Source organism: Papio anubis, chromosome 10 (genome assembly GCF_008728515.1).
Source record: "Papio anubis isolate 15944 chromosome 10, Panubis1.0, whole genome shotgun sequence".
NCBI classification, from domain to species: Eukaryota; Metazoa; Chordata; class Mammalia; order Primates; family Cercopithecidae; genus Papio; species Papio anubis.
In genome coordinates, this window is record NC_044985.1 from 10955810 (window position 1) to 10979560 (window position 23751).

The 23751-nt window shown below is 47.0% G+C and overlaps 1 protein-coding gene across 1 annotated transcript in view; it reads left to right on the plus strand.

Moving 5' to 3' along the window:
* Nucleotides 1-23751, plus strand: part of SCTR (secretin receptor) — a 79490-nt gene that overhangs the window by 49108 nt on the left and 6631 nt on the right. The window contains exons 6-11 of the mRNA XM_031651181.1: nucleotides 5583-5680; nucleotides 7235-7367; nucleotides 9421-9574; nucleotides 18039-18099; nucleotides 19302-19371; nucleotides 22506-22597. Coding sequence (XP_031507041.1) covers nucleotides 5583-5680; nucleotides 7235-7367; nucleotides 9421-9574; nucleotides 18039-18099; nucleotides 19302-19371; nucleotides 22506-22597 — 608 coding nt within the window. The remainder of the gene's footprint in view (nucleotides 1-5582; nucleotides 5681-7234; nucleotides 7368-9420; nucleotides 9575-18038; nucleotides 18100-19301; nucleotides 19372-22505; nucleotides 22598-23751) is intronic.

Genomic DNA, 23751 nt, shown 5'->3' on the forward strand with positions numbered 1-23751 from the left:
GGGCCCCTTGCCTGGAGAGCACTTTCCTCCTCTCTTTTCCTTCCTGATTCTTATACATCCTTCGAGACTCCACTCGAGCCCATCAGTGCCAGCCCTTTCTTCCCCTCCCCACGGGAAGGGCTCCCTTAGAGCTCGGCGGTGGCCTCCAACTATTACCTACCATGTTACACTACAATGATCAGCGTGTGCCACACGCCTCCATCTCCCTCACTACAATACACGCTCCTCAAAGGCATTCATTCACTCCGCTCACTGAGGACCTGCTGTGAGCCAGGGCTGGGTCTGGGCAAAATCATGGTGACAAATCAGAGAGTCTTGTTCGTTTCCAGGTCCCAGTGCCCAGCACAATGCTTGGCACCTATGGGGGCCCAGTAAATATTTGCTGTGCACTTCAACATCTACTGAGTGCCTTCCTGGCTGGTGGCTAGTATGAAATCCTCAAAATAACCCTGTACATTCATTGTTTTTCTCACTTTGCAGAAGAGGAAACTGAGGCTCACGGATTAAGGAACATGCTTATAAAGTAGTGGAGGTAGGATTTAAACCGAGTCTAGCTCCAAAAGCGCCAGTGCTCCATCCTCTGTCTTCTGATGCCTCCCCATGAGGTGTGTGTCCCTCCAAGGAGTACATTCAGCAGGTCCCATTAGCTAAACTTCCTAGAAGGAATATGGGCAAGCTTCGCTTGTCCCTGGGAGGGTAGGGTGAGGTTATGGGAGAAGGCATGGGTGGAGAGTGGCAGAATTCAAGGAGAAAGGAGGAAGTTGGGCGGCAGAGCATACCCTCTTCTGCATTTCGCAAAGACCCCTCTCTCTATAGCGCATCAGTCTTGCTCTACGTGAAGAAGGACCAGCTCCAAGAGAGAGGATGCAGTTCCTCCCTTCCCAGGGCTTGTCATCCCGTTGGGAACATACATGAGGTCTTCAGATCTGGTCAGAGTGGGATGATTTAATAAGGAGATTCGACAAGGAGTGGGCACTTGTGGTCCTGGAGGGATGGTGAGTGGGCTCTGTCTTTTGCAGAGGAACAGTTCTATCATCGATTTATATGAAGAGAGGGGACTTATTTGTATCAAATTTGTAAAATCCATAAAACTAAAAAGGGATGGTATCTTGATGGGTGGCGGGATGAAGGTTCGTAAGAAGGCTTTGTCCTGCAAATAGCACGCATTTCTAACTGGTTTAATAAGCACATGTGGCTTGCGTAACTGGAAATGCAGAGAATGGGCTTCAGAAGCAATCAGGTTGAGGGAGGTTGAGGCTGCAGTGAGCCATGATTGTGCTACTATACTTCAGCCTGGGTGACAGAGCGAGACCCTGTCTCAAAAACAAACAAACAAACAAAAAACTAAGGACCAAAGGTCACATGAAACGTCCAGGGAGCAAGGCTGTTTCTGGATGGCTGAGGCCTTATGGTTCCTGCCTTACAAGGCAGGAACGGGTCTACATGAGAGGCGGGCTGGTCACCTGGCAGGCAATGGCCACAGCCGCAGGACAGTGCAGAATCTTCTGCCTGACCCCACCCTTGTCACCCTGTGCCTTTTCAGGCTCTTGCAGGCTGGTCTGGGCATCCCCAGGAGTGAGGCTGATGCCCTCCGCAATGCGGCTCATCTGTAGATGGCGAGATTATAGGTTAACACAGTGGTCCTCAATTTTTTGACATTTCACAGGTCTTTGATGTCCCAAAGCCCAGGAACCACTAATTCAAAGCAACCCACTGCCCTTCAAGGATCTTCCTCTCATCCTTGAGAGGTGACTCCTGGCTCTCAGGAGAGCAGTTACATCAGTGAGGAACTTAATGTCACATGGTAGCCTTCCCATCAAAGGCTACCTCCTGCTGTCAGAAAATTTTCAGTTGGCCGGGCGCGGTGGCTCAAGCCTGTAATCCCAGCACTTTGGGAGGCTGAGGTGGGTGGATCACGAGGTCAGGAGATCGAGACCATCCTGGCTAACACAGTGAAACCCTGTCTCTACTAAAAGAAATACAAAAATAAATAAATAAATTTAAAAAAACCTAGCCGGGCGAGGTGGCGGGTGTCTGTAGTCCCAGCTACTCAGGAGGCTGAGGCAGGAGAATGGTGTAAACCCGGGAGGTGGAGCTTGCAGTGAACTGAGATCCGGCCACTGCACTCCAGCCTGGGCGACAGAGCGAGACTCTGTCTCAAAAAAAAAAAAAGAAAAAGAAAAAAAGAAAATTTTCCATCACCCCGAGTCAAAAATCTACCTCCTTTCTGGAAACTTCCCCCAACTGGAGCTCACACATGAGGGCCAGCTGGCCCTTCTTCTACATGTCATTCAGTCTAACACTTTTCTCCTCTAAGTGTGTATTTTTCCCCTCCAGGTGTCATGGACCCAGTTTTTTCTTGTACTCTTCAGATGACACGATCACCCTCCTCCAGAAATACTTCAGTTTATTAATGTGACTCTTAAAATAACATGCCCAGCCTCTCCAAACCTTCCCATGTGGCCAGCTGCCCACAGCACTCCATCAGTGTAACTGAGAATAGAGCTAATTTTTGAGCTATTTCATGCCTCAGAATTCATACCATCTCAAACTGCTGACTCATTTTGAAGGAGGATGGTGGGGTGAGGACAAATTAAAATGACCATACACTGAGTGTTTCCTACATGCCAAGGCATTGTCTAGGTACTCTATCTGACACCATATTTGTTCTTCCAACAAGTCTGCAAGGTAGATACTATTATTCCCATTTTGCAGATGAGGAATATGAAGCTCAAAGGAGTTAAATAATTTTCTCAAGGTCACACAGCTGATGAGTCACAGTCCAGGTTTGGAACCCTTGTCTCCTGGCTCTGAAGCCTGTGTTCTTTCTCTACAGTACACTGCGTGACATCATGGAGCTTGGGTCTTTCTAACCTCAAGGTTATCTTCCCATGAAGACTGTCAGCCAGGTTTCCCCTATTTTATTCTTGTGCCTTCTTAAAACATTAATTACCCTTTTCTTTTGGTTATAAATAGCCCTCATCTACTGTAGAAAAAGTAGAAGTATAGAAAAATCATAAAAGAAAATAACAAGTCTATTTGCAAGCCTATAATACAAAGTTAACCACTGTTAACATCGACCATATCTCTTTACAATCTTGTTTCTCTGTATGTATGAGATTGAACCACATGGAATGGCTGATATTCAATTTTTTTATTTTCTTTATTTTTTGTGTTGATATTCAATCATTTTTGATCTACAAAAAAGGTAATTTCATATCATTCTTTTTAAAATTTTTTTTTTTTTTCTTTTTTTGAGACGGAGTCTCGCTCTGTCGCCCGGGCTGGAGTGCAGTGGCCAGATCTCAGCTCACTGTAAGCTCCGCCTCCCAGGTTTAAGCCATTCTCCTGCCTCAGCCTCCCGAGTAGCTGGGACTACAGGCGCCCGCCACCTTGCCCGGCTAGCTTTTTGTATTTTTTAGTAGAGACAGGGTTTCACCATGTTAGCCAGGATGGTCTCGATCTCCTGACCTCGTGATCCGCCCATCTCGGCCTCCCAAAGTGCTGGGATTACAGGGTTGAGCCACCGTGCCTGGCCTAAAATGTATTTTTTTAAAAATTGTCAGCAGAATCCATTTTCATATAATTCAACCTAATATGTTTTTACATATAGCTAGAATCACATTGCACGTGTAAAGTTTGAATTCTGCCTTTTCATGTAATAATGTATCAGCATGTCCTGACTTATTTTAAACTCTTGGTAAACAACATTTTATTAGTGGTCTAGCGTGAAAGTCATTTGTATTTAAAATAATGGATTTAACTATTCTACTGTTGGACATTTGGGTTTTTTAAATCACTAATACTTTTGTGATAAACGTCTTCATGTATAAATACGCTTTTAAATTTCTGATTATTTCTTAGAATCAATTCCTGGAGGAAGAAGGGAGGTCAAAGGGTCATATTTCAAAGGTTCTTGACACGTATTTCTATATTATCTTCCAGAAAGATCGAACCAGTTTTTAGTCCCACTATACCCTCACCTGCAGAGAAAATTATTACTTTTAAATATTTTTAGTTTGGTTGGTAAACATTGTTCTTTTAATTTTTATTCCCTTGATTCTTTTTGATACCACTTTATTTTTTGAACCTAAATGCAGATCTTTTAATTTTTTTTTTTTTTTCGCAACAGAGTCTCACTTTGTCGCCCAGGCTGTAGCACAGTGGTGCAATGTCAGCTCACGGCAACCTCCGCCTCCTGGGTTCAAGCAAGCCTCCTGCCTCAGCCTCCCAAGTAGCTGGGATTACAGGCGCACACCACCATGCCTGGATAATTTTTGTATTTTTGGTAGAGACAGGGTTTCTCCATGTTGTCCAGGCTGGTCTCGAACTCTAACCTCAAGTGATCCACCCACTTTGGCCTCCTAAAGTGCTGGGATTACAGGTGTGAGCCACCATGCCTGGTCAGATCTTTTAATTTTCTGACCAATATTCCACTTAGATCATTTTGACTCAAAGATGAGCCAATAGTGTGAAGTGGCTGCTGGATAAGTGAATGCCTGCTTGGCTGCATAGGCGCGCAATGTATAGATCAGGGGAGATGGGAGGTGATGGAGCCCTTCTACCTCTTCCTGGTCAGAGAATGCTTCTGGAGCTTTTCAGCTATGTGGCTCTGGGGGTCTTATTGAAGAAGAACATTAACAAACCGGAGCATATTAATTTAACTAATGGTTGAAGGATTGTGGAAAGAGGTTGAAGACACAGGGAATATTTTTGTATGTATGTATGTATGTATTTATTTATTTATTTACTTGAGATAGAGTCTTCCTCTGTCACCCAGGCTGGAGTGCAGTGGCTGGATCACAGCTCACTGCAGCCTTGACCTCCCGGGCTGGAGTGATCCTCCTACCTCAGCCTCTGAGTGGCTGTGACCACATGTGTGCACTACTATGCCTGGCTATTTAAATTTTTTTGTAGAGACAGTGTTTCACAATGTTGCCCAGGCTGGTCTTGAACTCCTGAGCTCAAGCAATCCTTCCTCCTTAGACTCCCAAAGTGCTGGGATTACAGGCATGAGCCACCGCATCTGACCTGACACAGGGAATATTTGACATAGAGAAAATGAACGAGAAACAGATAGGCAGAATAGCTGTGTTAAAAAGTGGCAGGCCTCCCTGTATGACCTTTGTAACTTTTCTGTATAAAACGGCCTTATATAAGAGACAAATCCAGTTTAAGTGGCTCCAGAAGACACAAAATGGACCAATAGGTGGTGCAAGTAATTTATTTTAACTTCACATAAACAAAATCTAATATTGTGTGCTGTTTTACACCAAATAACTTTCTCAAAGGGCAGTGAGCACTTTGTCTCTAGAGGTATTCGAGCAAAGGCTTGAATTCAGAGAGTTGGTAAGGGGCCCTATACATAAGGTGGAAGTTTGAATTGGCATCAGATGATCCCTAAGGGCTTTTCCAGTGCCAAGATGTTACGGTGTTATGTGTCTGTGTATTGGCGTCCTTGGGGTATGGACAGAATAGCAGCGTTGGTGGGGTTCAAGCTGCCTGAAGCGGGTGCAGTGAGGCACAGAAGGGCAGAGCTAGCCAGGAGGGCCGGCGGGGCTGACACGTGCCTCTCTCTGCAGCACTCCTACCTGCTGAAGCTGAAAGTCATGTACACCGTGGGCTACAGCTCCTCCCTGGTCATGCTCCTGGTCGCCCTTGGCATCCTCTGTGCTTTCCGGTGAGAACACATTGCCAGCTCTCCATACCCCAGCCCTCCCCAGGCACAGACTTTGGGTCTCTTCTCAGCCACCCAGGACAGAAAGAGGAAGGTCTGAGTAAACTACCTTGTCATCTCTTGATCTAAAGCTGACCTATGGCAAAACATCGATGCTCCTGTCACCTCATTCATCCCTTTATTTGTTCAACATTTACTAGGCACTACTGAGAACTTATGGCCGGTCGCTTTATATATATTATTCTAATTTTCACACAATGCTATGGGATAGGTAACAGGAACCCCATTTTACAGGAGTACTAGCGAGATTCTGTTGCAAGAGACAGAAATCCACCTCGAAACAGCGTAAGAAAAACAAAAGCGACCTGACCCACATAAGTGGCAAGTTCAGAGGCATCTGCTGTAGGCATGGCTGGATCTAGGTGTTCAGCGGCATCAGCAGCAGTAGGTCTATCTCCCTCCATTCCTCTGCTCTGGGTTGGCCTCATCCTCTGGCAGGCTTTCTGCAGAAGTGGCAGAGACAACCACCAGTAGTTACTGGCATTCATCCCGCTAGCTCAGCAACACCAGGGCCAACGAGAGCCTCTTCCCTCCTGGTTCCAGTAAAAGTCCTCTGAGTTCTCATAGGCCAGGCTTAGGTCACATGCTCAATTCTGAGCCAATCACTATGGATAGCGATGGAGCGCTCTGATTGGTCAAGTCTGTCATGAGGGTGAGAAGGGTGGAGCCCTTCCAATCCAGAGCGGAATGGGTTTCCCAGAAGAAAGCCTGTTTCCGGTCCCAGAAGAAGCAGAACAAGTAACTGACTTCTGTCCCCTGCAGCAGAGGAGGACGCTGAAACTCTGGGAAGTGGAAAGGCTTGCTCAAGGTCACAGAGCTGCTAAGTGGCAGAGCCAAAGTCTTCTTTCTCCCCGCAGCCTGTGTTCTTTCTGTGCCCCCAGCCCTCTCCCGTTCTGGTTGCCATCCTCACCCCTCCCGCAAAACAATTCTGGGAGCTGGAGATGGTGGTAGTTCAGGGCAGAATACAATGTTGCCCCTAGAGCCCCAGCTTTGTATTTATTCATTTAGGGACAAGGTCTTGCTCTGCTGCCGGGGCTGGAGTGCAGTGGCAATGATAGCTCACTGCAGCCTCGAACTCCTGGGCTCAAGCGATCCTCCTACCTCGGCCTCTTGTACAAGGAATACAGGCAGGCACTACCATGTCCAGCTAATTTAAAAAAAAAAAATTTTTTTTTTTGGTAGATACAGAGGTCTCAATATGTGAACTCATGGCCTCAAGTGATCTTCCTGCCTTGGCCTCTCTAAGTACTGGGATTACAGGTGTGAGCCACACTGTGGCTGGCCTTTTTTTTTTCTTCACTACAGCATGTAGCAAATTAGACTGGCCATCTGGGGACCCTCGTCCTCATTCAGGTTATGCTCACAGAATGTGTTACCCAGAAAGAGCTGAAGTCTAGGGCCTCAGTTTCCCCAGTGCACTAGAGGCAGGTGGGCCTGGCTGAGTCCCAGCCCCTCAGCAGACTCTGGCCTCTATGGCCCTACATTCTCTCCCTGCAGGAGGCTCCACTGCACCCGCAACTACATCCACATGCACCTGTTCGTGTCCTTCATCCTTCGCGCCCTGTCCAACTTCATCAAGGACGCTGTGCTCTTCTCCTCAGATGATGTCGCCTACTGCGATGCCCACAGGGTAATATGCCTGGGTGCCCCGGGGTGTCGCCAGGCCTGCCTACCTTCCCCAGCCTAACTTTGGAGAGAGAAGTAGCCTAGTTATCCTTCCTCCAAGCCCCTGCTGAGGCTGCACTTAATACCAAGGATGAAGTGGCCAGTGCTGACGCTGGGCCAGGAGGTTCAGGGAGATTCCACAGCCACATGTGCACAATCTGGGTCACGTAGGAGAGAAGCTTGTGGGGGTTGCCGTAAACTCCCAGTGTCCAGGAGTGAACTAGCCACTCTAGGAATTAGATATAGAGGGAGATTCCTCTTTTCCCTACTTCTGCCAGTTCCTAGCTGAAGAAAGATGACCCAGTCTGGAGAGTGTGGGGGTTGGTCATAAAGAGAAAAGGGTGAACACGGGCCAGTATGTCTGTATAAACGCGTTAGCGATAAAACAGTTGTGTTTTCTTAAATCTAACCCCCTTTCTCCTTCCAAATGCCCAGATGACTCAATTCATTGCAATCACCCTGTGTGTCAATTGGGATTCCCTTTGCTGCAAATAACAGAAAACTATATATTGGAGTCTTAAACAAATGGGAACTGTTTACTACAGAAGCAGTCTGCAGATAAGGTGGCGCAATGGCTGTGCGATGCCATGAGGGACACAGTCTTTTTCCCTGTTTCTGCACTGCCATCCTTAGAGTAGGCCTTTGATGTCATGCTTTACATGGTAAAAGGTTAAACATTTTTTTTCTTTTGGGCAGCTTTGCCTTTCTATTGAGAAAAGGTACCCTCCCCAGAAACTCCTACCTGCATCTCATTGGCTAGAGTTGAATCATGTAACCACACTTAATTGCAAAGGAAGCAGGGTGATTGAGTTTTTTCCTGTCACAGTCTCTATTGTAGAGGCGAGCAAGGGAGAAAACAGATTGGAAATTGAGATTAGTTCAGCCAGCCTGCCTGCCATTTCCTACCACTCACCTGTTTGTATTGTTCATAGTTGTGTGTGTGTGTGTGTGTGTGTGTGTGTGTTTTCTGACTCAGACTGAGAGGTTCTTCAAGTAGGATCCATGTCTCTCAAGGAGGTCTCCAGGATGAAACAAGAGTACTTGTTGGGAGTCAGGAGCCTTAAATCCTAGCCACGCTTCATTACTGACCAGCAGTGGACAAGGCCAGCAATGCCCCAGCAGGGAACCTTCTCAAGTTTTACTAAACATTAGACTCACAAGTCAACAATGGGCCTTACCTGGAGTCAGAGCCTCTGGGAAGGCCATAAGGCAGGAACCACCACTGTCTCACAGGCAGCACTGGGTGCTCCTCCTTCTCGAGCTTGTCTTTGCGGCAGCCCTAGGGCTATCCCAGGAGCTGTCGCATCCTCAGGGGACAGCTCAATGCAAAGAAAAGGACAAAGGCCCTACCATGGCAGAGGTACAGGAGCTGTGCTGGTGTAGAAGCCTGGTGCCCCACAATTCTATCAGCATAACTTCCAGGGATCCCTGCAGGGGACATGCCTGTGAAAAGAGTCAGTCACTGCATCAGGGAAGTCCAACTCTATGACATTCCCATCAGATATGTGGAGAGTGCAATGGACCAGCCAGGGCCATTTTTGCCATAATCAGTGATGCCTCCTAACAGAGTTGGCACATCCCTTCATTATGTGTTTGCAAGGGAACTGAGTTTAGAAAAGATTTAACCCTTTGCTCAGAAATCTCTTCCCTTTCTAGGCCTTGGTTTCCTCATCTGAAAAAAATGAGGGGATTGGGCAGTATCCGGCACAGTTTTGTGGTTGAAGGACTGTCTCCTCATCTAGCCTGGCAGCCAGTGCTAGCATTCGAACCTAGTTCCTGCTCCTGTGATGGCTCATTGGCCAGCTTGACTGAACCCACCAGGTCTGTGGACTCCCACTCTCTAGAGAATGCTGCGGGCCTGATGGAGGAAGGCCACAGAAGATGGCCTTGAACCCCAGAGGTCCGCTCTTGTGGCCTGGCTCCTGCCCCTACAACACCCTCTTGCTCTCTTTGGGGCCACTCACCAGAGGGAGCCCCACTGCCACCCGGCCTGGGCTCAGCTGCCTCTCTCTGTCCAGGCGGGCTGCAAGCTGGTCATGGTGCTGTTCCAGTACTGCATCATGGCCAACTACTCCTGGCTGCTGGTGGAAGGCCTCTACCTTCACACACTCCTCGCCATCTCCTTCTTCTCTGAAAGAAAGTACCTCCAGGGATTTGTGGCACTCGGATGGGGTATGTTTCTCCCTGGGTCTGGTACTTGCATGGTATGTGGGAAGGGGCGCTGAGTCGAGAGTCAGAGGGTTTGGCTACTAGTTCCAGCTCCACAATTAACTAACTTGTGAATTTTTTTTTTTTTTTTTTTTGAGTTGGAGTTTCGCTCTTGTTGCCCATGCTGAAGTGCAATGGTGTGATCTCGGCTTCATCTCCCGGGTTCAAGTGATTCTCCTACCTCAGCTTCCCAAGTAGCTGGGATTACAGGCATGTGCCACCACACCCAGCTAATTTTGTATTTTTAGTTGAGCCAGGGTTTCACCATGTTGGTCAGGCTAGTCTTGAACTCCTGACCTCAGGTGATCCACCTGCCTCGGCCTCCCAAAGTGCCGGGATTACAGGCGTGAGCTACCGCGTCCAGCTAACTTGTGTAATCTTAGAGGAGTTCCTTGATGTTTAACCCTCTGGTCTCAGTTTACTTCTCTGTCAAGTGGGAAATCATAGCTCAAATTTAGCCCCAGTTTCTGGCATCTAGATCTTTTTACAGTTCGTTCCTACCCAATACTCGTTGCCTCATCTGCCTTCAGACGGTCCATTCCTACATCCTCTTTCTTGCTTCCTTTCTGTATTAGGATGCTTTTGACTGCTGGCATCAGAAAATCTGTCAAGCTTTAAACATAAACGAAATCAATTGGCTCATATAACTGAAAAGTCCAGGGATCACCAACTTCAGGAGAGGCTGAATCCAGCAGCTTAACACTGTTTCTTTCTGTCTCTACTTTGCCTTCTGTAACATCGGCTTTATAGTTAGGCTGCTGTTTCTAGTGGAATGGCCAGCAGCTTCTGGGCTAGAGACTTCCTTGAACCAAACTCCAGTGAGAGAAAGAAGAGACTCTGTCCAGCATTCGCAGCAAATATTCAAAGGCGCACTCTGGTTGGACTGCTTAAATCTCATAGACACCCTTGAACTAGTCACAGAGGCCTGAGAGAATGAAATATGTTGATTGGCCTAAGCTACTGAAACCACGTGACTTCCCGAAGGAAACTCAGGATTCATCGTCTAGGAAAGAGGGGAAATGAAAGCGAGACAGCCAAGTGCAGGCCCCCATTCCATCTCTCTCCCTTTTCCTTTCCCGTCAATGAAGACGATAAACAACTTCCATTTTGAGGGCACTTGCTGTGTGCCAGGCCTTGGTATCATTTAATCATCGCAGCGATCTCCAGGGGCCTCTCAGAGACCTCAGCTCAGAGACACAACATAACATACTCGACTCACACAGTAAACAAAGACAGACCTCAGGATTCAAGCCAACACTTGTCTGTTTCCAAAGCCCTGTAACTTTCACCCTGCCATTAACATCCATCCATCCATCCATCCATCCATCCATCCATCTGTCCGTCCATCCATCCATCCACCCACCCATCCACCCATGCACACATCCACCCACCCTTCCATCCATTCCTGTATCCATTCATCCATTAGTTGTTCATTTGATAAACGTGAAAGTTACCCTAAGGAGTTCTAGACAGAGAGCCAGGTTCCTGTGAGTGACTCAGAGGCTTACAGAGATAGTCATGTACACCCGGCATTAGCTTCTTTTGGTTTCTTTAAGAAGTGCCTTTAAGAAGTGTCCCTGCCAGGAGTGCCCTCTGCTGCCTTTGCTGCTGGTCTAAATCCTTATTTGCAAGGGCCCTGTCTCCCCATCAGGGAAGCTGCCTGAGCTGGCAGAGCTGGCTGAGCCCTCCTGCTTCTGAACCTTGGCAGCCCAATTAGCACCTGACCCTTGGCCAGCGGGAGGTTGCCGGGTTATGCCAGTGTCTCCAGAGGTCAGCAATCCCAGAGAGCCTGGGGACCAGGGACTTGCCTTATGCAGCTGACTCTGCCGGAAAAAAAAGCACCCAACTCACTGAGCCCAACTCACTAAGCTTTAAGTCCCAGATATGCCAGGATTCCACTGTATGAACATGGACAGTTTCCCCATCTATAATACCAGGATCGTAATTTATTCAACATTCTTCGAGCACTTCCTGTGTTCAGAGATTACAAAGCTGCATTGTCATAACATCTCTGTCACAGGATTTTAAGATGTTTGAATGAAATAACAAGAACCTTCCTTTCTTCTTCAAATCTTTATGGAGCATCTACTATACGCCAGCCCTGTGCTGGGTGCTGAGAGTTGAGTAACATATAAAACAGCAGTGGTTCTCTTGCTCCTGACCTGTTTGCCTGCCAGACACCAAAGGGGTCCCTGGAAAGCCTGAAGCCCCTCTATCTGTGAGAAGCTTTTTTCATGCAAAGGTAATGACCCCTGCTTGAATTTATACTGACTTCCCCCAAGATAGGTTGTTTAAATGGGTACACGCCTACTGTAAAACCTTGCAAAAAAAATTTTTTTAAGTAGAAAAAAAAAATTACCCTATTCCCACAGATTGAACTTTTTTTGAGATTTCCTCCCAACCTTTTTTTCTACTTGCAGTTTTTCCTCACATAGCTGTGGTCATTCTCTATGAAGAATTTTGAATTTCGCTTCTTCCCATTAACACATAAGCATGTTCTATATTATTTCAACTCTTTCATAAACATTTTAACTACCATATAGATGGATAAATATAACATAGATGCATTTAACCACATACCTACTGTTTGGACATTTAGGTTGTCCCACTATTATAAATAGCACAGTGATGAATACCTTTATGGGCAAAGCGTTTTCTGTATGTAAGACAGAATCCCAGGATATGGATTCCTGAGTGGAAAAGAGTGAGCACGTTTAAGGTTTTTAATACTTACACAAAGCTTTGACTTTTTCAGAGCAGCTGAGGTCTGACTCTGTGCCCAGAAAAGAGTGATAGTGCAGGCTTTATAGATGAGCCAGGGCCAGGTGCAGTGGCTCACGCCTGTAATCCCAGCACTTTGGGAGGCCGAGACGGGTGGATCACGAGGTCAGGAGATCGAGACCATCCTGGCTAACACGGTGAAACCCTGTCTCTACTAAAAAAATACAAAAAAAAAAAAAAACTAGCTGGGCGAGGTGGTGGGCGCCTGTAGTCCCAGCTACTCGGGAGGCTGAGGCAGGAGAATGGCATGAACCCGGGAGGTGGAGCTTGCAGTGAGCCGAAATCCGGCCACTGCACTCCAGCCTGGGCGACAGAGCGAGACTCCGTCTCAAAAAAAAAAAAAAAAGAAATAGATGAGCCAGGCTGCCACTCAGTGACTGAGAGCATGGGTGAGGGTCTGCCAAACCCAGCTTGCTGCACTCGCTGCCCAGAGACTCTGAGGCTGTGGGTCTGGGCTGGCCGGAGACCGCATTTCTGACATTTTCCCAGGTGATACTCATGCTGCTGGTCCAGGGGCCACACTGAGCCATCGACTTAAAGCATTACAAATTTTTCAAACATTCCCACCAACTTGGCACTAAGGATGGAAGATAATGAAGAAGTGCCTCTCAAAACCCATGTTCTTTGCCCAAAGCACCAAGAATTGAGGCAAGATTTTTTTTTTTTTTTTTTTGTAAGATAGGGTCTCTCTTTGTCACCCAGGCTGGAGTGCAACAGTTCAATCATGGCTCACTGCAGCCTCAACCTCCTGGGCTCAAGTGATCCTTCTGCCTCAGCCTTCTGAGTAGCTGTGACTACAGGTGTGCACCACCGTACCTAGCTAATTTTTATTTACTTATTTTTATTTTTTGTAGAGACAGTGTCTCACTATGTTGCCCAGACTGGTCTTGAACACCTGGCCTCAAGTGATCTTCCCGCCTCAGCCTCCCACAGTGCTAGGATTACAGGCATGAGCCACCACACCCAGCCCAAGGCATTTGTTTAATTGTTATTTTTATCAAAGTCACTCATGTAATTGGTTTAAATAATTAAACAAAAGACTACAAGGTTTATAATAAACAAAAGCTATCTCCTGCCTTCACTTTTTATTCCCGAGCTCAGCCTCCAGAGTTAATGCCCTTTCACCCTTTAAACTTGTTCCTCCTAAGATTGACTCTCGTGTTTCTAAACAATACACTACTGTTTCTTGATTTGTCTGTTTGAAGCATTAGTTATTGACTCCTTATGGTGGAAGATAAGAATATAAAATTATTTTTTCTTTTCTGAGAGAATCTCACTCTCTTGCCCAAGCTGGAGTGCAGTGGTGCAATCATAGCTCACTACAACCTCAAGCTCCTGGGCTCAAACGATCCTCCTGGCTCAACCTCCCAAGTAGCTAGGACTACAGGTGCATGCCACCACATCTGGCTGATTTTTTACATTTATTATAGAGACAGGGTCTTGCCATGTCTCCCAGACTGGTCTTGAACTCCTGGGCTCAAACGATCCTCCTGCATCAGCTTCCCAAAGTGCTGGGATTGTAGTTGTAAACCATTGCACCCAACCAAGAATATAAAATTCTTAATCCTCTACCTCCATTCTTCCATTACAGTTTCTTATAATTTTTGGTTAAATCAGATTCAGTGTATACATTATCATATCTATGTAAATAGTGTTTACTACTGAGACAAGTGGTGTACAATAATTTTACTTTCAATCTTATTTAACTTTTTATTTTCCTGAAATCATTTTTCATTTGCTTTTTTTAAAATATATATTGCTAGCATCAATTCTCTCAAATTCTCTGGACAACCTTCCAAAGCTATTTATTTTCCAAATCATCAGATGCAATAGGAAATCTATCAGTTCCTATTTGTTTGTTTCCGCTATATTAGTTCCTAAGGCTATCTTAACAAATTGCCACAAACTTGGTGGCTTAAAACAACAGAAATTTACTGTCTCACAGTTCTGGAGGCCAGAAGTCTGAAATCAAAGGGTTGGCAGGGTTGATTTCTTCTGGAGGCCCTGATAGAGAATCCATCCCATATCTCTTTCCTACCTTCTGGTGGTGACTGGCAATGCTTGGCATTCCTTGACTTGTAGTTGCATCAGCCTCATTCCTGCTTATGTCTTTATGTGGACTTCTTCCTCTGTGTCTTCTCTGTCTGTGTGTCTCTCATGGCCTTCTTATAAGGATGCCAGTCATATTGGAGTAGGGGCCCACTGTACTCCAGTATGACTTTATCTTAACCAATTACATCTGAAAATATCCTATTTCCAAGTAAGGTTATAGTCTGAGGTGCTGGGTTGACATGAATTTTGGGGAGACACTATTCAACCTGATATACTTGCCAGTGTTTTTTCTAGAGCTTTCTGCCTTCTTGCTTGACTTGGGCTGGCTGTTCTCCAGATTCACTCAGCTCCCTTAGCTTTCACCTTTTTCCACAAATTGTTTCCTTCCTTTCTCGTCTCCCTGTCTTTGGTTTACTCTCTAGTTGTGTTGGAGCACATCCTCCAGTATCTGTCTGACCAAGAGCACCTGGAAGGAATCTTTTTTAAATTGCACATCTGAAGATATCTTTGTTCAACCTTCACACATAATTCATCATTTTGCTGGACATAAAACAAGTTGAAGGCCAGGCACGGTGGCTCACACATGTAATCCCAGCAATTTGGGAAGCCGAGGTGGGCAGATCATTTGAGGTCAGGAGTTCGAGACCAGCATGGCCAACCTGGTGAAACCCTGTCTTCACTAAAAATACAAAAATTAGGCGTGATGGTGGATGCCTGTAATCTCAGCTATTCAAGAGGCTGAGACAGGAGAATAGCTTGAACCCTGGTGGCGGAGGTTGCAGAGAGCTGAGACCACTGCAATCTAGCCTGGGCAACAGAGTGAGACTTCATCTTAAAAAAAAAAAAAAAAAAGTTGAAAAATCATTTTCCCCAGAATTTTGAGGGTCTTTTGTTTTGGCATCAGCATTATTGGGAGTGCCATGCCATTTTGCTTCCTGAACTTTTTACTCCTTTTACATAAACTGCAGGATCTTCTCTCGGTGTGTTGAAATGTCACAGGGATGTGCTGTGATGCAAGTCTTTTTTCATCTCTTTTCCTGGCATATGGTGTCCCTTTCATCTGAAAATTCATGTCTTTCATTTCTTGAAAATGTTCTTACATTATCTATTTAATTGTTTCTTTCCTTCTGTTTTTTATCTTCGGTTTTCTGAAACTCCCTTTAGTCTAATGTTGTACATCCTGGAATAACCTCTAATGTTCGAATTTCTTTTTCCTGCTTTTCATTCCGCTGTTGTTTTTTCTGCTGAGAGATTCCTAGTCTTTATCTTCCAACCCATCTATTGCATGTTGAGCTGTGGTTATCATATGTTCCATTCCTAAGCCCCCTTTCTTGTTTTCCGAGCACTCCCTGTTGACAGCATCCTGTTTGTGTCTTGTAGATGCGACCTTTTATCTCTCCTACGGAGTTCCTTAGAATTGTTTTGTTCAAGTTCCTTCTGCTTCCTGTATGGTCTGTTTCCTCTGAGTTCCTTTTCTCTGATTGTTTTGGTCTTTGTCTTTTATGTAATAAGATGTTGGTGACCTTGGCTGTCTGTTCCTATTTAAGGATGAATCACTTCAGAGCCAGCTAATGGCTGTCAGGGGTGTGGGGCTTGTCTCTCAAGGGACACTGGGCTGGAAGTGTTGGAGGGTCCCCCATGGCTATCTATAGGCCTTTTGTCTGGGGCTGTTCAGTTCCTCTAGAGAATCCTTTCATCTCCAGCCTGCAGTGGCAGGGAGGCGGGCAGAGGGTAGAGGGTTGGGGTAGGCATAGAAGCCTGTTCAGTAGAGGCCTGAAAACTGAGCGGCCCCGGGCCTGAGGCTTTTACCATTCAGCTTGAGCGTGTCTGTTAGAAATAGAATCTGATTTAAGTATTTCTGCTTAAAAAAAAAAAACAGAATCTGAGCCATACATCTAGCTTAAAATTTTCTGGTAGCCATAATCAACACAGTAAAATGAAACAGGCGGTGTTTGTTTCAATAATCTATTCCGCTTAACCCAATGCAACCAAAATAGTATCATTTCAATGTATAATCAATATAAAAATTGGTAATGACATATTTTACATTTTTTTTTTTTTTTTTTAATTGAGACGGAGTTTATCTCTCGTCACCCAGGCTGGAGTGCAGTGGTGCAATCTCGACTCACTGCAGTCTCCGCCTCCTGGATTCAAGTGATTCTCCCACCTCAGCCTCCCGAGTAGCTGAGATTACAGGCATGAGCCACCACGCCTGGCTAATTTTTGTCTTTTATTTTAATAGAGACAGGGTTTCACCCTGTTGGCCAGGGTGATCTCGAACTCCTGACCTCCTGGCAGATTGAGGAGGTGATCTGCCCCTCCTCGGCCTCCCAAAGTGCTGAGATTACAGGCATGAACCACCGCGTCTGGCCATATTTTACATTAGTTTATTTGTACGAAGTCTTCAAAATCTGGTATCTATCTTGCACTTAGTGCACAACTCATTAGGGACCAGCCACATACCAGGTGCTCAAGCGCCACCTTGAGTGCTGGTGGAGACCATCACTCCATTCCTGCTCGGCTGAGCACCCCCTCCGGCCCTCTGCTGGGCTGCAGCCCTGTTCTCCTTGGCTCAGTTTTTGCAGAGAATATACTCTATCGGAAGTTAACTATTCGGTCTCATGAGGGTAGTGCTGGTCGCCTCGGGTGCTTATCTGTTTCTTATCCAGACTTCAAACCATCCTATTGCCCCAGCCCCACCCTGCCACCTGCCTCCTGGGTACCGAGTGCCCTGGCCCTAGAGCATCCTTGGGTACTTCCCCAGCAGCATTGCCCCAGACAACACTTGTTTCAGCTTCCTCTGCTCGGGACATCAGCTGCCACTCCTCTGCCAACCTTCTGTGTGCCTAAGCCTGTTGCCATCTCTCCTCTACTCTGCCCTTCCTTCTCAGTCTTTGTCCTTATAGGCTTTTACCGTTTCTATTTCTTTATTATCATTTTAGAGGGGCTTCAGGGCAAGTAGGGATAAATGTATAAGTTCAGTTTGCCATGTTTAACTAGAAGTCAGGAAATGTTGTTGTATTTTCTCTTCTAAATTCTTGTGGACTTGATCTCATCTCTAGTCCAAAATATATTTTTGTTTAAACATGACAGTGATGGCTTACCTGAGCCGTTAAATGGACAAGCTTTTTACAAGCCAATATTTGAATAAAATCAACGTTTCTTTCATGAGCTGTGTCCACCCCTTCTCTGCTTCCTCCTCCCCGCTGCACATGGCCAGGCAAATCACGGTACGAGAAGGGGGATCTACCAGCTGCCTCCATGGGTCCACGAGCCTGCCCAGGAGTCCCAGCCCCTCTATACTTTGCAGTGGTCCTCTGGAGTCTGGCCCGGGTTACCAGGAGACCCCTAACACCAAGTGACCTTTGGGATCCTTTTGATTCTGCTGTAATCCCCAGGGCATGCCCGGCACCCTTGAAGCACACGGCGCCACATTTATACAAGATGGCACAAGATGGCAGAGGGGTTTCTGTGGAAACCAAATCTTGGCACCTGCTCAGTAGCTGGGCTGGGGTAACTGATTGTCCTGTTCTCATATGTGTGTTGAAAATTGAGTCCTGTCTCCTCTGCCCCTCCCTTTTTTTTTAATCCTCAGGTTCTCCAGCCATTTTTGTTGCTTTGTGGGCTATTGCCAGACACTTTCTGGAAGACGTTGGGTAAGCGAATGGAAGGAGGATAACAAGAATGTCTCTGACATCATCCAGCTTTTCAAACAGCGTAGTTACTTCTTTGGAGCGATCTAGAAAAGGCCTTTTTCTCAAAATAGAAGCCACAGATGAGTTCCCTGGACTAATGCCCACTGCTTCCCAGGTGTGAGTTTCCAGGTAGGCTGAGCAGCCTTGGCCATGCCTGCACCATCCTGGCCGTCCTGTCTTCTTGCTGCCCGTCTGCTCTGTGTGTGGGTCAGATGCCAGACAAGAGCTACGGGGCTCCAGACAGGTGTTGCTCCGCGGAGGAAGCTCAAGGAAGGGCCAGCCCAGCTTTTTCTTCCTCCTGGGATCTCCCTCCTGGATGCCTCTCTACCCCTGGGTGTTTAGGAGCCCTGCAGAGCCAGGCTCTAAAGAAGTCAGGCATTGAGGGTGGCAGTGAGCCCAGGGGATGCACCTGGGAGTAGGTACATGGGAAGCAAGCTTAAAAGAAGCTGGGGAAGAGGAGAGGCAGCAGGGCAGCGGCGAGGCAGCGGGGCAGCATGGGAGTTGATTTCTCAGGAGCATAATGACACAACCAGGCCAATAAGTGGATGAAGTCAAATGAGACATCCAAGTGTCTATAGTCCAAATCCAGCCCGAAATCATTGCTTCAGAGTAATCTTTGTATTGGGTGAACTCACTTTTTTTCAAGGTCTGGATTTTCAGTTTGTCTAGAAAAAAAATGGAGAGGTCCTTTAACATGTTCCATTTTTCCTCGTGGAAAAATGAGCTGGAACAGAGCTGTGGCTGTCTGGGACAGGGCACATACTCCCCAGTTTGCTAAGTATTCTCCAGGCCTGATGTCCCCGCATCCTGAGGTCGCATGTCAGCCATCCATCACTTCCCTTACTGATGTCATCTTCCTGGCCTCTGTCGGTAGCTGAGTTTGCCACCGTGCTCACTGGGGAATTCTGACAGTGAGCTAACTTTTGGATCTGGGAGTCTCCCGGCTCTCAGGTTCTCGCAGGGAGACAGGTGGCCATTCCCTCAGCCCCAGCAGTGCTCCTGGGTGGCAGGAGGGGCGGGGTTCTAATGGTACTGGGCACACCACGGCAGGGGCTCAGTGCCACAAACATGGGTCCTTCATACCAAGGGCCACCTCAGGGAACATGTCCTTGCTGGTCAGCCCAGCTCCCACTCGTAACCATGCCCAGCTGTCCCTCCCTTAGGTGCTGGGACATCAATGCCAACGCATCCATCTGGTGGATCATTCGTGGGCCTGTGGCCCTCTCCGTCCTGGTGAGTGGCCCTCCTCTCCCGAACTGGGGATCAGTGGGAGAGACGGAAATGGTGACCAGCCCACAGGGGCAGAGGGCGGAGGGACAGGGCTCCCTGTAGGTGCCAGGAGGGATAAACCACAGTGTTTGTGATGTTGGTAAGCAGCGTGGGGTGTGGAAGCTCTGCCCCCTACAGAATGTCGGGGAGTGGGATGAGGGGTAGGCTGGAGGCAAGAGCCTGCAAACCTGGTTCTTTCCTGCGAGCAGCAGCTCAAGTGTGGTGAGCAGAGCTCCTTGTTCTAAACGGGCTGGCTCCCATTGGCCTGAAATTCCACCTTCACTGGTTCAGACCTGTGGACCTTGAGCATTTTTCTAGGGATTTGCTCGTTAACCTGGGATGAGTCGCTAAACTGAGATCTGAACAGGGTGGGAGTGCAGATTGGGGAAGCTCAGTGGGGCCATGGTCTTGGGACTTTGCAATGCTGCAAGTGGGTTCAGGCCTGCAGGGGGGGCCCCAGGGAAGAGATGCTGGGTGGCCATCTTGGACAGGAGCTTGCGGGTGTCAATCCTGGTGCCCTTTCGAATCACCTGGGAGTTTTTTAAAAATACTGATAGCTAGTGATTCTATTTCTTTTTCTGGCAAGAGGCCTGGGTACTGGTCCCCAGGCGATTCTGCTGTGTACCAGGGTCGAGTCCTGTAGCCCAGCCCATGGGTATGGTTCAGCACAGGGACAGATGAGGGAAGGCACATGGCGACACATGGGAATCATCTCGTGGATAGAAGCAGTGCCTCGGCTGGAAATAACGACCACACGGACAGCTCAGGGATGCCCAAGGCTGCAGAACCAGTTGAAAGCAAATGCCCTGCCAGGCTCGCTGGCGTGGGGTAGGGGGAGAGGGCACAGGACAGGGCCCCTTCTCTTCCAGTAGCTGCCTGGGTGGCATCTTGGGATTGGTTGAGAGGAGGGGGCCATTCCATGGCAACCTTTTATTCTTTTTCAAGTATATAATCTGAGCAAAAAATGCAAAACACAAAATGTTTGTTTTGGTTTTACTTTTTGAGATAGGGTCTCACTCTGTTACCCAGGCTGGAGTGCAGTGGCGCAATCATGACTCGCTGCAACCTCCACCTCCTGGGCTCAGGTGACCCTCCCACATCAGCCTCCAGAGTAGCCAGGACTACAGGCTCCCACCACCACACCCAGCTAATTTTTTGTAGAGATGAGCATTCACTGTGTTACCTAGGCTGGTCTTGAACTCCTGGACTCGAGTGATCTGCCTGCCTTAGCCTCCCAAAGTGCTGAGATTGCAGGCGTGAACCACTGTGCCGGGCACAAAATGTATTTTTTAAAAAGGAAAAAAAAAATCATTCATCATTCTCCCAGCTACATATATGTTATGACTATGTGTTTTCCTTCCTATCTTTTTCTTTGAGCAGACACACTTTTCTTTTTCAAAGTCCTTAATTAGGTTTTTTGTTTTTGTTTTTGTTTTTTTTGTTTGTTTGTTTGTTTTTCATTTAGCAGTAGATGTGAGCTTTCCTGTTTCATGTGGAATTCCTTGAGAAACTGATTTGCCATGGCTTCATAATATTCATGCTGGAGGCTGTTTCCTCATTTAGTTAAGCCAGCCCTGCTGTTATTCTGGGACTTGGACAGCCCAGTCCAGGACAACCCTGGATGAAGGACAGCCAGCTCCAGTGTCCGGGGCTGGTTTCAGAGGACTGTAGTTTATTCAGTGATTGAGGATGTTGGATGAGCACTCTTGATGCAAAATATCTCCCTACCAACCTAGCATGGGGCCTGGAATTCCACTATTTGAAAATAGACTCATTCTTGGGACCTTAAAGATTTCTTTTCTTTTCTCTTCTTTCTTTCTTTCCTTCCTTCTTTCCTTCCTTCCTTCCTTCCTTCCTTCCTTCCTTCCTTCCTTCCTTCCTTCTTTCCTTCCTCCCTCCCTCCCTCTCTCTCTCCCTCCCTTCCTTCCTTCTCTTTCTTCCTTTCTTCCTTTCTTTCTTTTTTGCCTTCCAGTGCTCCCTATTAAATTAAATACAACTCTAAGGCAAACAGAATTAAACTAAGTAGCCTTAATGAGCTGACAGCATGCATAGCCAGCTTACAACAAGTTGCAGAGAAGCAGGGTTCCCCGAAAAGCAGTGCTGGGCCAGGAGTCCTAGACGGCCACTAATCCTGTGTCTTTTGGCAAGTGTTCCCAGGCCCCAGGCTGCTTGTGTGAACAATGCGGGTGTGAGGCTGGGTGATTCCACTGATCCCTGTTTCTATAAAATGGAGCAGGTGGGTGAGGGAGGGAGAGATGCTACCACGTGGGCAACTTCCTAATGTTGTTGGCACTGGGCACTGGGGTTGGGGGAGGGGACACCAAAATGAATAAAAAGACTGCGTTCCTGACCTTCAGGAACTGGCAGTTGAATTGGCAGATAAGTAGGCACATACATGTTTGACAGACATATGCATTTGAGCTTTTAAGATATTTTTATCTCCCAATCATAGTTGGTAAGAAAAAAAAAAGATATTTTAAGTGCTCTTAAACAGTAATATTATCCCTAAATACAGTGAATCAGGAAAGGGAAGTAATCAAGGGTGGCTTCTTGAAGCTGGCGACTGAGCTGCAAACTGGCCCTCACACCAGCAGCTTCAGCATCACCTGGGAGCTTGTTAAAAATAATAATTCTTGGACCCCACGCCAGACTTACTGAACCATAGCCTATGGGGTTAGAGTCCAGCAATGGGTACCCTAAACTTTGAGAACCACTGCTGTAAAGTCAGTCAGCTTTGGCATTGTATTACCTGGGAGCTTGTTAGAATGCAGAATCTCAGGTCCACCCCAGACCTGCATTTTAACAGTATCCCCAGGGGCATCCAATGCTCTGCAAGGGTGAGTGATCTGCCCTGCAACTGAGCAGACCTTAGAGCTCCTGCAGCCCAGGGTAGGAGGGAGTGCTGCCTCCAGCCATGGACTCTAGACAGTTTCACCAGGACTGGGGGTGGGGATGGGAAGGGCGGGCAGCAGTGGTGACCCATCCTGGCTGTGATGTCTGCAATGTCTTCTCTGCCCTCAGGTCCGGGTGACAGGGCCAGGAGAGGTGGCTGGAAAAGCAAGATACCTTCAGCTCCACCTCTGCCTTGTGTTTTGCAGATTAATTTCATCCTTTTTATAAACATTCTAAGAATCCTGATGAGAAAACTTAGAACCCAGGAAACAAGAGGAAATGAAGTCAGCCATTATAAGTAAGTGAAGGGCGAAGACTGAGGCATGGTCAGTCAGTAAGCATTTACTGAGCACCTACTATGTACTCAACTGGTGCTAGCTATTGGAGATGGAGGAAAAGTTGCAGACCTAGTCCTAAGAAGTTTACCAGGTGCATGGGGGCGGTTGGGGGGAATGGTCTGACTGTAGAGCTTCAGACACTGTATGGGGATGGAAACACTAAGAAATCTCAGGCAGGAAGCCCGAAGGCAGAGAGATCTTATCCTTAGGGCAAGGCTAGGGAGTCTCCACATGTGCATTAAAGACTGAAATTCACACAAATGTGTGTAGGAACAGTATGTGTATTTTTCAAAGGAGGATGACCTTCGGTTTCATCAGATTTTAGGGAAGTGTGTGATCCAAAAATACTTAAGACCTTTCAAATGTTAGAGAGAAATATGTTTGTTTTCTAGGGCTTCTATAACAAAATATCACAGACTAGGTGGCTTAAACAGCAGATACGTATTTTCTCAGAGTTCTGGAGGCTGAAAGTCCAAGACCAAAGTGGCGACAGGTTTGGTTTCTTCTGAAGCCTCTCTCTTTGGCCTTTCTGGCTGTGTCCTCACAGGGCCTTTGCTCTGTGTGTGGGCATTCCTGATGTCCCTTTGTGTGTCCATATTTCCTCTTCTAAGGACACCCATTGATTGATTAGGCCCCACTCCACCCTCGTTTTAACATAGCCTCCTCTTTCAAGACCTTTCTCCAAATGCAGTCACATTCTGAGGTACTGGGGGCTAAGGCTTCAGTGTAAAAATTTGGCAGTGGGTGTGGACATAATTCAGCCCATAAATTATATTAAAGACAAATTAGTGGCCAGGCGCGGTGGCTCACACCTGTAATCTCAGCACTTTGGGAGGCCAAGGTGGGCAGATTGCCTGAGGTCAGGAGTTCGAGACCAGCCTGGTCAAGATGGTGAAACCTCGTCTCTACTAAAAATAGAAAAATTAGACGGGCATGGTGGAGGGTGCCTGTAATCTCAGCTACTCAGGAGGCTGAGATAGGAGAATCGCTTGAATCCGGGAGGCAGAAGTTGCAGTGAGCCGAGATTGCGCCACTGCACTCCAGCCTGCCCAACACAGCAAGACTCTCGTCTCAAAACGAAGAAAAAAACAAAACAAAAACAGGACAAATTAGT